Raw genomic sequence first — 16,346 nt, 5'->3', positions numbered from 1 at the left:
GTCTTTTTGAGACAGGGTCTCCCTGTAGCCCCAGCTGTCCTGGAACTCATATGTAGACCAGGCTGGCCTTGAACTCACAGAGATCCGCCTGCCTCTGTTTCCTGAGTGCTGGGATTAAAGGCGTGTGCCACCACGCCAAGCTTTGATGACTATTTTTAAAATATGAGAAACCACTACTTAGTTTATATATTTAATTTTTAATGAATGTGAAAATATTTCAGTTTGACCTTTGAAGCAATAGTATGAACATTAGTATCTATATATTTTTCTTCAATCCTTCTGGGCATGCTCAGATGGCAATAAAGCAGGAGTAAAATTTATGTTCATTTTCATACTTCAATATCTGAGGAACTGTGCAGTTCATTTTCTTTTTGTGTGTGAATTCTGTTTCCCTGATGATTAAGCCATGATGCTAAGTTATTAGCATTACAGGTTGCTTGGCTTGGATTTATTCTCTTCATTAATGTTTAGTTCCCCTTCTAACAGTTAATATAAATTGTAAGTCATGTATTATTTGATTTTATTCAAAGCATAAGGGTTGCAAATAGCTAATTGTTACTGTGGCACAACAAAAATGATACAAAAGGTTGAATGACATCTGGAAAAGGTTGGAATAGAGGCTCTTGAGAGAATAAAAGTAATGAGATGGCTAAAAGAAAATTGTAACTTTCAAAATGATTTTCTAATGATTTCCATTTTTCTTTTAAGGTTAGAAAGTTATATAGTTCCTTAACCTTTATTTGCTTTGTTTCATTACTGCTTTACAGGTAGGGCTAAAGGTTGCTAGTTTTTACATTCGTTTAGATTTATTTGCATGAGGAAGACAATACATCAAACTTTTGCTGTATTAGCTTTTGAACTCTGGCTTTTGTCATAATCAGCATCTGTTGTGTTCCATGCTGTTCCACCATTTTTCACTGAGTCATTTTACATAGAGGGAAATTCTGACACTTTCCAAAGTTACACAGCTAGAAAGTAGTTGTTCTAAGATTTGTTATCTTCCCTTGTGTGTCCACAAAGCTCCTATTACCCCGCCTCACTCGTGGGCCAGACACTGGAAATAAAGGTCTGACGCTTTATTACTTACAATTATTTTTAATGTTTTATTTATTATTTTATGTGTATGAGTGTATTGCCTGCATGTGTGTAAGTGCACCCGTGTTGTGCAATGGCTGCGGAGGTCAGAAGAGTACGTCAGATCCCCTGAAACTGGAGTTAGGGACATTTGTTAGTCATCATGTGGATGCTGGGAATGGATCCTGGGTCCTCTGTAAGAGCAGCCAGTGCTCTTAACTGCTGAGCCATCTTTCCAACCCCCAATTTTCTTTCTAGTTTTTAAACCTCATTCCTATAATCTTTAAGTAATGACTATGGTAATTAAATTGTGTGATATTTAATTGCTAAAAAGAAATGAAGTTCAATTGCATTAAGGCTTTGGATGAAGTATGTAGTCATTCTGACCAGTCTTAATATCTATATAGAACTGACATTAAAGCGGAGTTTAAACAGAAGCATGAATTTGTAAGTAACAATGGAGTATTTGAAAACATCTATTAAGAGGTTGGTGTATAAAAGCCCAAACACCAAGATTTTAACACAAAGAATAAGTAAAAATACTCCTAACCATGTTTTGGGAGATGGATAAGCTGCGGTGACTGACATACAAAGTTGCCTTCTTGTTGTTCCAGAGTGGTCCTAGTACCATTCCATATAGTTTATGAATTTGTTCTATTATTTTGGTACAGTATACTGAGTTTTAGGTACCTAGCATAAAATGGTAAATTAGACTTTAATTAGTATTCAAAATTATAAGTAATAATAATTGAAATTTGTAGTATTCAAATTTAAAAACCAAATTTTGTATGAATTGTGAATATGCCATGTGAGAGAAAGTATGTATATCTTACATATAAAGAACTGCGTTTCAGAGTAGCTTAGGCTCTCTTCCAGATGCCATGCCTAGTAATGCCAAAGGCTAGGTGGAACTTGAGAGTCATTATTCTTCAGTTGACCCATTCTATTCTGTTTAGTTTTACACCATTTCTCAGAGTAAAACCTGAAGGTTTTAGTTGTTTGTTTATAAGGTGAGAGACTTTTTGAAGCAGATATCTGGGCAATCTCTGCCTTTGCCTGTTTCTGTATTTCTATGCACACAGGAAAGAACTAAAAATGCAGCCAGCAACATCTAAACAGCCAAGTGGATTTGGTAATTATCATTGACAGGGAGGCTTAAGGAACAGATTTATCTAAAAACTTGTTTGTTGCTGATATTAAGACCATGATGACATCAGTTGCTTGTCTTCAGATTTCAATAAAAAAAAGTGGGTGAAGCATAGTCTAAATACAATTTTGTAAAGCTCCGTAACCTTCCAGTTTGGGGCAGTAAGTGATGACTTAGAAGTTAAAGAAATTGCACACTCTCATGTCTTTCTCTTCTCGCAAGTTGCAACAGGAACTTCTAGCCATAAAACAGCAGCAAGAACTCCTAGAAAAGGAGCAGAAACTGGAGCAGCAGAGGCAAGAGCAGGAAGTAGAGAGGCATCGCCGGGAGCAGCAGCTTCCTCCGCTCAGAGGCAAAGATAGAGGACGAGAAAGTAAGAGGCACCAGGGTAAAAGATGGACTTTCTTTCCTCGTCTTTAGTTCACCGTCACAAGGAACCTGTTTAGAAAGAAAGTGGAATACAACTTGTCGAAACTGTCTGTTTAATTAAAATATAATTTTCAGACCAAAATGTGAAGTTCTGACATTTCATATCAGCTCTGTGGCGCCTAATGAGAAGTTAACAAAGCTTTGGCAGAGATACAGGGTTTTGTTTTTTGGACCTTCAAAGTAATGTAACACTAAAGTGATGTAAGAGCCTGCTTAATAATAAAGTTATGTTGGCATCTCTTCATTCCTTCCTTCTTCCTGCCCAAGCAACGATTGTTCTGAAAGTTAAAGTGTGCCTCTGTTTCCTTTCCTTAGACTTTGGAAAGTCTCGAGGCAGAAAACTTGCAAAATAGCCATCCAGCAGGGGGAGACAGACCCAAATAATTCCTCTCCATCCAGTCAGTTCAAACTCAGGTCGTTGCAAAGTTTAAAATTTGATCACTTGAACTGAAATTTTCAGCAATATTCATTTGTTTAATACTCAAAGGAATTTTTTATAACAATGTTGAGTTTTTAAAATCATAAAAGATCATTTTTAACGTATTGAAGTAATCTGCTCTGGTCCTCAACATTCTTGATTAAAAGAATAAAATCAAAAGTCAGTGTTTTGTTGCTTAGTCACGGCATTTATTATTTATTTATTTATTTATTCATTCATTCATTCATGCATTTAGCAGGGTTGGAGATTGAGCATAGGGCTTCACACATGATGGACAAGTACTGTATCACTGACCTAGAGGCCACAACTCCTAGCAATATTTTATTTTAAAACTTTTAAACTTAAATATGAATTAATATTAGTCCTTGGAAGCTCTTTTCTGCAAAAGCAATTAACAAACTCTTTGAAGGTCTTTTGAAAATATGCAATTTAGGTATATCAGTTGCAAACTGCTATTTTCTAAGGCCTAAGTACATTCTGGATTCTTCTTTTAATAGGAAAACTTCATATGCTGTGACCAGTGATAGTCCTTCTTATCCTTTGCTAAGTGTTCTTGAGGTGTGAGAGGAAGGTCATCACTGTCAGCTTCTGGTTCTGTGTGTGTTTCAGGGGCAGTGGCCAGTACAGAAGTAAAGCAGAAGCTTCAAGAATTCCTGTTGAGTAAATCAGCAACAAAAGACACTCCAGCTAATGGAAAGAATCATTCCGTGAGCCGCCATCCCAAGCTCTGGTACACGTATGTTCGGTGTTTGTTTGTTTTCGTTCCAAGACTAGAGAGCAGAAGTTCTGTTTGGCCAACCTGGGTACAAATCCTGGCCTTGCAGTTCTCAGCTCTTTGGCAATAGACAAGTTCCTTGAATTCTTTAAGAATCAATTTCCTTCTCCGTAGAGAGTATAGCAATAGCACCTGACACTAGGGTTGCTGGAAAGGTCTAGGAAAAAATGTGAGAAAGTAGAGAAGAGAGAGCAGTTCCTGATTAGCATTACCTGTTATCAGTGAGGGCTCGGGACGTATTATATTCTCTGTTGAATGACTAACTGACACAGGGGTTGGGACCAAAGGATGGATTTGTACTTCTTATTTTTTCCTTTCTGTCTATTCTGAGATGGTACATCGGATAAGATTTGTGGAGGTTTGGCAGATTGTGGCTTCATTTTGTTTTACTTGGCTTAATATAAATTTAACCAGAGCTATTTTGAGAAATTCAAATGATTTTTATTAAAAAGAAAACTGGGAAAGAAGATAAGGAAAAATGAAGAAAAGAAGAAAAAGAAGGAAAATCACTAAATAAATAAAACCAGGTCCTCAGTGACTAGTTCACCCCTGCCCACTCCACCTCATTTCTTTCCACCCAGAGAAATAATAGTTTGACTTCTGACACACAAACTGACAACATGAAACACTGTGCCATTAGAGTTTTTTTTTGGAACCGTATTTCCTCAAGTCTGGCAGAGAGTTACTATGTACTATATAATTCTTTTTCTCTGTGAAATATGATTAATATGTTTTTTTTCAGAACCAGACTGGAGAATGGATAGATAAATCACATTTGCTAATAGGCTAATAGATAATGATTTCATTCTCATAAATATGTTTGCTAAGTGACCTTAAGAATTTACATGAACATATTTTTCAGTCTTTCACATTACCATGACATGAAGTAAATATTAATTACTTTATGGAAATTGGAAACATCCCAGGAGATTTTAAAAAGCCTTATTGTACTTATAAGTCTATTTTATAGGTATCTACCCTTCCATGCATACCCAACTAAGGTAACAGGCGTGTTCCAAATTTTTATACACTTGAAAGATTATGTCATGTCCATCATACATATCAGTTGACCTGAGAAAGTAATTGGTATCATAGTGTGCTAAAAGGAAACAGTTTTTTTAATGAGAAACAACTATTTGGAAATAATTTGTCAGCTGAAAATTCTTTAACTGCTCTCTTGAGTATATTAAATGTGGCTCATTGTGTTACTTAGTGATCTTTTCTTGTTTATATGGAATTGAATTTCGGTATAGTCCAATTCCAGATTCCATAAATCATTAATTTAGGAATCTGAATTACAGGAATCCATTATGTGGCTGTGGACAATTTCCTTGAATTCTTGAAAGATCAGTTTCCTTCTCCATTAAAAAGACCAGAAAAACAGTGCACTTTTAATACTATTTTTATCAGTTATAGGTACATAAAATGTCCTTAAGCCAGTTAATTATTGAGAATGTGTTTTTTTTTTCAAATAAATAACTGTGGTAGAACAGTCATTATGGTGGTAGCCCTCTGCCCTATGCATTGTTTCCATTATATGTAATAATCATGTTGTTTTTATTCACTGTGTAGCCTGAGTTCAGTCCTATAAACTCTTTTCTAATAACACAATTAAATCTTTTCGATATTGTCATTTAAGAAAGAAAATATTTTTAAATTAGTTTTATATAGAAGAATGTGCTTTCCCTTTCACGGTGCAGGAGTCAGGAGACCTGAGACTGTTGGCTCTACTGTCTTTTCAGTAGAAAGAGCCTCATGATGTACAAGGCTAGCAGGATGGTGGCACTCACTAGCAGTAATGAACTCTTTGGGAAATGTCCATTTTCACCACCTTTGTTCTATATTGGCTGCTCTCAAATATTCAAGTGATGTCTCTCTCTTTTTTTTAGTATAGCTATTCAGAAGTCATACATAGTAATTTCAGACTGTAGAAATCTCAGTTCCTACTTTTAGTGAAGTGAAATTTTAGATATGAATGAATGACCAGAGCAGGGTGGGCATTCTTTAGAATCCTGCATCATCCCACAGCATCCTGCTACAGTGAACTTGACTACATGAGGCTGTGGTTTGTATACAGTAAGGGGAACAGACATAAACACAGCTGAGGCACGTGCACAGCATGTACAGCTGATCATTGCTGATCAACATATACTACAATCCAGCCTCAGTATGAACACCTTCTTTGTCTTTTGTAGGGCCGCCCACCACACATCACTGGATCAAAGCTCTCCACCCCTTAGTGGAACATCTCCATCCTACAAATACACATTACCAGGAGCTCAGGATGCCAAGGATGATTTCCCCCTGAGAAAAACTGGTAAGTTGGCTTAGCAAGAACAGTACTTTCTCTTCCATGACATACCTCAGTTTCATTTTGCACCCCTATCAATGGAAATGAAAGGACCTGAAGTGTAGTGTACTCTACGCAACACCGTCCTGAGACAAATATCCATAAGCACATGCATGTACTCTGGTGCACATACATGGGCCCACACATGCATACCCACCCATGCACTCCTTCTCCCTACATTAGTTGATTCACAATATAATCAAACTTTCTTCACTTTAAAAGCTTGGCATATTTGGATTTTAGTCATATTATTTTCAACGTTAGCAATAATGGGTGAAATGAAGAACGATAGATATGTAGTTCTTCTCCATTTTAAGGACCTCTAATTTCCTCTACTGTCTGGTTTCCTTCTTTGTGCCAACCATTTACTAAAGTAAAAATGGGTATTATAATAAGTGGTATTTTACCTTACAAATATCTTTACCCTTTCTAATTCCAGTTATTGATGTGGTGAACATCAGATCAAAGCTTCCTTCTAAGTTACTTTCCTAGTAGTCTACAGACTACAGAACTCAGAGCAAAAAAATTGTCCCTAGTATTCTTGCAAGTGAGAATACACAAGTCCCTACATTCCTGGGGGTTAGAATTTGTTTGGGAGGAATAACAGAATGAATCTTCTATTAGAACATAGTTAACAGTCCTATAGCTCTAAGGTCTATTTGTCTGCCCGTCTTCTTTTATTTTTGAACCTCACTGATATGTGATAGTTAATGTGTTTTATGCTTTTCCCGCTATAATCAATATTTTTCAGTAACAGGTAGAAATATACATGGATTACAGTTGTCAACATTCTGTTCTAAAACTTGCTATTTAGAGATAGTTACTAACTTGAAATTTCTTTATATCTACAACTCACCTCAATAGCTATTCACAGAACAGATAGTTTAATATATTGTATTTTTACTCAGGTCTTTTTGAACTGCAAATTTATGTATAAAATATAAAGAATGATGATTTCAAATAATTATATTCATTTCCCAAGTAATGTGGAGTAATTAAAATGGATGTAGATTGTACAAACACATGCTAAAGCCATTGTCTGTCAGATAATTTACCTGTGGCATAATGAAGATTTAAAAATAAAATTAAGCATGAAAAGAAGTTTATTACCCAGCATCTAGCTCATATGATAGCAGATACTGGGAAAGGTGCTGACGTTTCTTGAAGCAATCTGTGCCTTTTATTTTTATAGCCTAGAGAGTTTTGCATTTCTAGAACATTAGGTGCATAAATCCTGTGTGTAGACAAGAATGAGCTTTATGTACTGCACCAGAATTTCCCATTGTTCCCTATGAATCCTACTGCCTTTCTTATAGATAAACTTCTCTGAAGTAAGAGGAAGAAAGCAAAGAGTGATACTCTATGTATTTCTAAAACCTGGGTTGTACTTTATGAAAATTGATTCATGAACTATGAGACTTACAGCTTTGATGTGTAGTTTTACCGGTAGTATGTATAAGAGCTACTGAAAAAGATAATATGAATATTACTTCAGTCAGGACAGGGACTGACATGCAAGAGCCCAAGTAGTCACTGAAAGGAAAGAAAACAGTTGGTCAGTCAGTCCTCTTATGGCAGGAAGTTCCTGATGGGAACTTTGCATTCAAAGGTGTCTTTACATTCAAGACACCTCTGTCCTGATCCCATGGCCTTTGAACATGTTTTTATCACTGGCATGAGAAACTGACTACAGAGCCAATACTGTCCCTGAAGGAAGTGGTATTTGGGGCCTTCAAGAATCCAGAAAGAAAATCTCATCTTTTTCAAAACAAAAAAAGCTGGTACTTTATATCCTACTGTTTCCATGAGAACAGTTTCGTTTTCCCTCTGGGAAGAGTGAATAACAAGCTGTTAATTTATTCTCATTGAAATTCTCAATTCACAACAAAATCCTGCTCAGGATATATGTTATGCACTCTTTCTCAAATCTGTGCAGCTATGCAAGACATTTTTGCTGCCTCTCTATGTGAGATATAATGATAGCAAAATCCCTGGCCTAACTAGTGGTATATTTTCTGAATTTGCCCAATATTTTATATTTGCTCATTTTCTACTGAAAATATGATATTTATGAAGTGTCAGGCTGCTGATCTGTAAAACCAAACATTTCTAAGCATTGTAGCAATAAAGTTCTTGAAAACCCATCAATACTTTAATATCTCTACAGAGGTTTCAAAGTATTCTTAATTCAATTCCCATTGTCTGCTTTAAAAAAAGCATTATGTAATTAACCACAGATGTTTTCTATACACTAGCTAAAATTGAGATATCCTTCATTTATTACAAATAGGCAGAACTATTCAACTCTTAAAAATACAGTCCTTTTGGTGTATTGACAGTTGCATAGTGAGAAAATGTAGACGTAACTGCACTCCACAGAGGAACACTGAGATATCTCGGTTACGCTCACTTCACCACTTACTGCATTCCACTGATTGAAAAGTCTTAAAAAAGTAAACGGTATAATTTTACCATGATAAAATGTAGGCTGTGATTGTGGATATTGATTCTTGTATAAAGTCACATCATTTTAACTGCAATCTACCTCTAGAGTATTGCCGTAGATCATCCAGAAGAAGCACCAGCACAGCTATTACAGAGTTAAGCTTTGTCTCTAGAGCCATATTGTCAGTTTGTGCTATCTACTTGAATTTCACTGAGTTCAGTCTTGGACTTAAAAGAACTTGTTAAATGAGTGGATCCTGTCTTTTGAGATTATATGATAGTAAATAGTTTTTATTTCTTTCAAACCAACTGTGTACTGAATGTCTATATATAGTAGTAAAGTTTAAGAGAATAAAATGAGAACTAGAGTAAAGGTCTTAATGACTTTAAATAGATTAAGGTAGCCCAAGGGAGGTCCTGCAAGCAGGGAGCACAATTTGGAAGCTCTTTGACCTTTCAGGGCCCCACTGTCCTTAGTGACAACCCGGGAGCAGTCAGCTATAGAAGTCTGACTTTTTGCCCGCAGAAATCTGACCTTCGTCATGCAAAGTGGACCTTTGCTTCCTTCCTCTTGGGAGAATCAGAGTTGCCCTTGTAGTCCAATTAGCGAATAATGTCCATTTACTTTCCTCCATTCATCAATGGCTTTATTATAATTGGTTTCGAGGTTGAGAATCACATAATTGTTTTAAATTTTTTATATTTTTTGCCCATACTTAAAGTATCCCTCCCTTCTAGAATCACTGTTCTAGAACACAAGGGTGTGTTGATAGGGACATTCTTTCCTGAATGCCAAGCTTCAGAACATAGCATTATTACTGTAATAGATTACTCCCATGCCTTATAAAAGACACTATTGTATTGATAATAAAGGAAGGAAGGAACCTTCTGGGTCTTGGCAATTTTGAAATTTAGTGTATTTTTCTCACAGAGGTATTGCATATATGGTGACTTTGAACTGACCTTTAAAACCATTTAATTTGGACTCTGTTCCAGTGATCATGTGCATATGTTTCATAAAATATTACAGTAAAAATTTCTAGAGGTTTTATCCTCTGTTTTATTATCGAGGTCTTATCCACTGAACTTTGCTTTTCTTTGAACGTTGTAACCTTTCTATTTAATCCTTCTGAACAAAGCAAAATGATTGGGTATATTAACCTCTTAAAGTACACAAGCCATATGATACTTGGCTTTGGCTAATAAGAGTGTTCCAGCCTTACTGAAATACTCATTTTACTGGTCAGCAGCACAGGAATATGACTCAAAGATGGAAGGAGTCCAAATATAAGTTAGGGTTTTGGAAGGCCAATGGCATTTTCCACACACAGTAACTGGAAAGGAGACAGCAATGAGATATATAGCTTTATAAATCTTCTCTTGATAAAGCAGTCAGCAGTCAGGTTGTGGTACTTTGGCAACCTATTCAAGCTATTATAATTAAAATTAACTCAAGGAGATTTTCTTAAAATGCCTTAATCTCTCCCTCCTTCCCTTCATCTCTCACTTCCTCCTCCTCTTCTTCCTCTTCTATCATTTTGCACATTTCCTGACATTCCAAAACTTTGTACGATTTCCAACAGCAGTAGCAAGCGCATTTCAAGTCTTTGCCGTATAAGGAGATGTAATTGATTGTATCATGCGTTAATTTACACTTACCTTGTTTTTCATCAATAAACATTCAATTTTAGAATAGTTTTTGATTCAGGAAAGATTGAGCAGCTATCTCAAAGTACGTGTGTTGAAAACTCCCCTTAAAAACCCTCTGTTTGGCCCATTCTTCCACACCACAAACACAAAAACTAATAACTAGTAATTCTTTTTCAAAAATTTCTCTGTTGTTGTACTTTGTCCAAGAATGTCATACAGTTAGAATCATACAGGATGTGGCCATTTCCTGCTGGCCTCTTTCCTTTGGCATTATACATTTAAGATTACTCCATGTCTTTTCATGACTTATCAAATATTGTCACTGAATAACATTCCATTGTATGCATGAACCACAGTCGATTTACCCATTTACTTGTTGAAGCTCATTTTGATTGCTTCCAAGTTTTGGTGGTTATGAACATAGCTGCAGGATTTTGTGTGGACATGTTTTCAACTCAACTGAGTAAATACCTAGGAGTACTTCAGCTGCCCTTCAGGGAAGATTGATCAGCTTCAGTAAGAAACTGGGGAACTTGTTGACTTCAGTGCTTTACAGATATTTCCCCCCACGCGAGGTGGGTCTTGTTTCTCTGCCAGTGTCTTTCACTGCACAAAAGACTTAGATTTTAATAAAGTTAGATGTATCAGTATTTTAATGCTTTTAGTTTTATATTAAAACCTCATTCTTAGAAAAAAGACACATGGGTTGTCTTATACAAATTTTGTAGTTTTATACATTACATTTAGAATTATTGGGACTGGAGAGATGACTCAATAGGTAAGAGCTCTGGCTGCTCTTATAGAGGACCCGGGTTTGATTCCCAGTACCCATATAGCAGCTAAAAACCATCTGTAACACCAGTTCCAGGGGAATCTGAAGCCCTCTTCTGACCTCCATGGACATTGCATGACACAGGTACACTTACATACATGCAGGCAATACACTCATATACATACAATAAAAATAATAAAATTTAAGGATGAATTATAATCTATTTTGAGTAAATGTTGAAAAATGTTTAATGTCTTCATTTGCATTCAATATTTTGTAAGTGCATGCCCAATTTGGCCAACAATGTTTGTCCAAAAATTTGTCATCCATTTTCGAATGACTTCCCTTCCCTTGGCTCCTTTATCAAAAGCCACTGACTGTATTTGTGTATGCTTATTAGTGGACTCTCTTCTGTTCTATTAGTCTAACTTTTGCCAATACCACAAAGTCAGGAAGTATCAGTCCTCCATCTCCTCTTCAGTATTAGCTAATTTCTGCATTCGGCCTTCCCATACGTACATTATAATCTGTTTGTTGATGTTCTCCAAAAGACTTCTGAGATAATTACTGGACTTATGTTGAACCTATAGATAAAGCTGGAAAGAATTTTCACCTTAACAATTGTTCTCTATCCACGAACAATAATAATTTTCCTTTAGTTTAGAAATTCCTTCACTTCTTCCTTCAAAGTCTTATAGTTTTCATCATATAGATCTTATATACAAGTGTATTAGATCTGTAGTTACGTGTTTCATGATATCAATGCAAATATTAGTGTTACTCAAATTCTAGTGGTTTACTGCCAGTATATAAGAAGGCATTTGGCTTTTGTGAATTAACAAATCGATTTGGGGGTTTGTAGATCAGTGGAAGAGTATGGCAGGCATAAGCTTGTTCAATCCCTTGTGCCAAAAAGTGAAAAAAAAACTAAGGAAACACCTTATATGTTGCAAATTTATTGTGATTGCTTTCTGTTTTCAGGAGTCTTACTGCTTTGATGCTTTTGAGATTATAGACCTAAGCATGTGCTTTGTAAGCAAAACCAGTTTTATTTCTTTATTTTTTCTACATATATTCTTTTTGGTTTTCATCACTTATTGTATTTTGTAGCACATTTCAGAACAAAGTAAATAGGAGAGGTGAGAGGACATCTTTCCCTTATTACTAATATTGGTCAAATTAATTACATCTTTTTCTCAGCAGCTAAGTGTGATCTTAGCTGTAGACTGTGTGTTTGTTTTCTTTATCAATTTGGCTGGTTTCTTTTTTTCTTTTTTGGAGGGAGGGCAGGGTCTCACTATGTAGTACTGACTGGTCTGAAACTTATGATACAGACCTGATTGGCCTCAAACTCACAAAGATCTGCCTGAGTCTGTCTAAAGTATGCTGGGGTCAAAGGCATGTGCCCCCACACCTGGGCCACTTTGTTTCTAGTCTTCAAGGAATTATCTTGATTTGCGTTTTGGGAAACTTTTATCCTGTATCAATTCATGTGCCCATGTTATATTTAGCTATTTGATGTGATCACATGAACTAATTTGCAAATATTCAACCAGACAAATGTTCTTGGAATAAATCATATTTGCTTGTGATCTATAGCGCATTTGTGTATTGTCTTTGTTTTGTTTTGTTATATTTTATTGAAAAATCTTTTTTCTTCTTTCAGATGAAAGACAGAGTACTACCTGTTCTTAGGAAATGTTTTATGGGTTTGTTTGGTTTTCTATTTTCCTTAAATGTCTCTAACAGTCTGCCTGTGAAAGCATCTGGAACTACTGCCTTAGTATTTGAAGTTTTTAGCTACCGATTCAGTATTTGCTTTAGCTATGGATGCACTCTGATTATTTACCTTTTGTTATATACATTTTAGTAGTTGGTGTTTTTCAAATGAATAGTGTTTTCATAGCATTGCTTTCTGTCCTTGTAGCATCCAAGCATCTATCAGATCAGTTAGTAGTAGGAATCATGAGGCATTTTATCTTGCCTCTGTGCATTCCTTCCTTACAGATCTGACTATATGAATACATTTCTTTCTCTTCTTACTAAAGAACTTCTTTTAACATTTTGTCTTTTACCAACACAGGTCTACCGACAACAAATTTCCTTTGTTCAGTTTGTCTTTGTTTTTACCCAATACTTGAAGGCTGACATTACTGAATACAGGATTCTGGGCTCAACGCTGTACTTCAGCATTCTTCTCTTTATCACACGGTTCTGACAGGAGCTGATGTGCTGCTTCTCATTCATATGGACAGTGTCTTCTCTCCCGACCCATTCCTCACAAGGTTCTTTGGCTTTTTGGCTTTTGCACATGATGTGCCTACATGTGGAACTCGGTATATTTCTACAGCTTCATATTGTCTGAGATTCTCATATATGTAAATCAGTGTCAGTCATTAATTTCTTGATGATCTCCATCCTCTGTATCATAAAACTCTCCTTCTGGGACTGGTGAGATGACTCTGCAGGTAAAAGCTTTCTGCTCACACCTAACAGACATGACTTATATCCTCATGGAGAAAGGAGAGAACTGATTCCTAAAAGTTGTCCTCTGACTTCCACATGTGCCCATTCATGGCCACACTCACATACACATCACACACACACACACACACACACACACACACATCACACACACACACACATCACACACACACACACATCACACACACACACACATCACACACACACACACATCACACACACACACACATCACACACACACACACATCACACACACACACACACACACACACACACACACACACCATACACACTAACAATAATAAATTAAATTTGAAGTCCTTATTTCCTTTATCACATTTCAAAATTTTTTATCCAATTTTTTGTGAATTTCATACAGTACATTTTTTATCGTATTCGACCTCTTCCCCTATCTGCATCCTTCCTAAGCCCCTCTGACTGGTTTACATGGTGCTCTATTTAGACATAAATAATATTTTTATTGCCCCACGATATGAGGGTTTCTGTTTCATTGTTTAGCATTATTTGTTGGGGGGAGCAGATCAAGATCATTTTCTCTTCAGCAATGTCCAACTTACTAACGAACTCATCAGTGGTATTCTGCTTTTCTGTTACTGTGATTTTTATTTCTTAAATTCCTTTTCCTTAAAAATTGTATTATAACTATTTGTGTGTTTGTGCATGTGCACACCCCTCCACGTGAAGATAAAAGGAAAACTTGCGAGAATTGGTTCTCTGCTTCTACCATGTGGGGCCTGGTGATCAAACTCAAGTCTTAACTGGAAGCACCTCTTCTGACCTCCGTGGGCATTGCAAGACATGGATGCATGTCCATACATGCAGGCAATACACTCAGGCACATAGAGTAACAATAAATAATTTTTTTTAAATATTGGCTTGAGACGTGTTACATGCTTTATACTAGAGTCTCTTACCTAATGATTCATTCTGTGATTTGACTTTTTAATTCTCTGTCTTTATTTATTTGTTTTCTTATTCTTCCCTTTGAAGTAGAAATCAGGTCTATTGTTACATTCCAAAGAAGTTTACTCAAATACTGCATCAGAATGGAGTGTACACTAACCTGTAACATTGAAAATTTGTAAGAAATTTTGTCTATATTTGACTTATTTTTCTGATAATAGCTAATCCATGAAATTTGTTAAGGTCAGAAAAATAAAACCAATTTTTGACTATCTGGTAATCAGAGCTCTCAGCTCCTTTTAAAAATAAGATTTCATTTATACAAGCTAACTACATTTTATTACTTACTAATTATTGTAGTATAAAGCATATTTAAGTAGTTTTTGAATAGTAAGATTACTTGTGATGGATGAAGAATACAAATTTATAATGTATAAATTTTCACTTTAAAATCATAGTACTCATAGCAGAAATTAATTTTCTTGAGCCAAAAATTAAGAGTGGTTAGGTTACACTCAATAACCACAATGAATTAAAATTCATAGTTCAATAAATGAGAAACTGATCTTACTAATTATATATGCAGTTAATATGATGGGTAATTAGAGCCTAGCACAAGCATCAATTGTGATTTGTGGGGTAATTAATCATCCTTGTAAGAACTTTGAATCTTTAACTCAGTTTACTTGCTTGAAGGGGAAACTAGTGGGAAAAAGCCAATCTAGTCTAGAGAGACAAGGCATAGAAATAATATGGTTGAGAATTCTGCCTTGGCTCAGAGCTGTGTAATCTCCACACATTACAGCCTCGGTTTTTTCAAATGTCCACTGAGGAAAAGATTTTCTTTGCAAGTCTGTTGTAAGCAATATACCCATACTGCATGAAAGTCCTCTGAATGGTGCCTGACATATGACAACCTCAACATACATAATTCCAGTAAGTGACTAAGAATACTTGTATAGCCTTAGTGAAAGGAATTATTAATACTAGTACATAAATTAAAAGACTTTAACTGTGCTTCTCTTCTTAAATTTCAGATTTCTCATCTAAAGGAAAAATAGATCAAACTGTTTCCTAAGATTGTATGTAAGGAAATGCATCGTTTTCTTTCCTGAAGCATATAGTAAGAAAGTGCTAATTATCTGAAGAATGCCTAAGTAGAAGATAAATGATTCTTGCATAATTGTATTTTGAATTCAACATAATTGTTCACCCACAGCAAAGTCTAATGAAATATTTTTTTGCTTTATAAAATGCTCAAAGTACAGGCAGGACATTTTAGATAAGATTGGAATGAGAAATTGGCAAAAAATAATAATTAAGACTTTTAAAACATTTAGCCATCTGTTGTAAAGTCAGGGGAATGTTTGAAAAATAGTCCTAATTTGTAAAATTCACAGCTATAGAACTTGAAATACTGAGGAAATATTCCATACAACTATATACACTTATGTTTCTTTAGACATAGCTAATGAAATAAATTAAAAGATCAAACAAAGTAAATAATTAAATATTTGTGACCTTATTTCCCTTCAGCTTTCATCCAACTCTGTGTTTCCTTTGAAATGACACTATCCTTTATGGCAAAGAAGTCTGAGATGGAACTAGTGCCATGTGTGCAAGAGCCTTCTTAGACGTTTAAAAGAATGTGTAAGAGGTTATTAAGGCATGCAAGAATTTTCATCAAGTGCTGTTACCATTCTTCGAGCCTCCCAGCCTCCCCTTTTGTAGAACTCTTTTGTGGAGCTCTTTCGTCGCTTATCTTGATGCTTATTGAGGTCCTAGTACTGCATTCTTTTCTTTTTATGTGCAAAATAACTGTCTTCCTTCATAAATCCTTTCTTCTCTTTATCTGAG

The 16,346-nt window shown here is 35.6% G+C and overlaps 1 protein-coding gene across 19 annotated transcripts in view; it reads left to right on the top strand.

Annotated features, from left to right (window-relative positions):
- Hdac9 (histone deacetylase 9) overlaps positions 1-16,346 on the top strand; it is an 897,356-nt gene that overhangs the window by 485,203 nt on the left and 395,807 nt on the right. For 4 of the 19 annotated variants that reach the window (XM_008832701.3, XM_008832691.3, XM_017798023.2 and 1 more), the window contains 3 exons: positions 2,444-2,594; positions 3,699-3,825; positions 6,060-6,181. In XM_008832701.3, coding sequence (XP_008830923.1) covers positions 2,444-2,594; positions 3,699-3,825; positions 6,060-6,181 — 400 coding nt within the window. Of the gene's footprint in view, positions 1-2,443; positions 2,610-3,698; positions 3,826-6,059; positions 6,182-16,346 lie in introns of all 19 variants that reach the window. The other 15 variants (XM_017798011.2, XM_017798029.2, XM_008832682.3 and 12 more) reach the window with 5 other exon arrangements.

The sequence above is a fragment of the Nannospalax galili genome, unplaced genomic scaffold (genome assembly GCF_000622305.1).
Source record: "Nannospalax galili isolate Female #2095 unplaced genomic scaffold, S.galili_v1.0 scaffold450, whole genome shotgun sequence".
NCBI classification, from domain to species: domain Eukaryota; kingdom Metazoa; phylum Chordata; class Mammalia; order Rodentia; family Spalacidae; genus Nannospalax; species Nannospalax galili.
The sequence above is the reverse complement of the archived record's forward strand: the minus strand, read 5'-3'. Positions and strand labels throughout refer to the sequence as shown.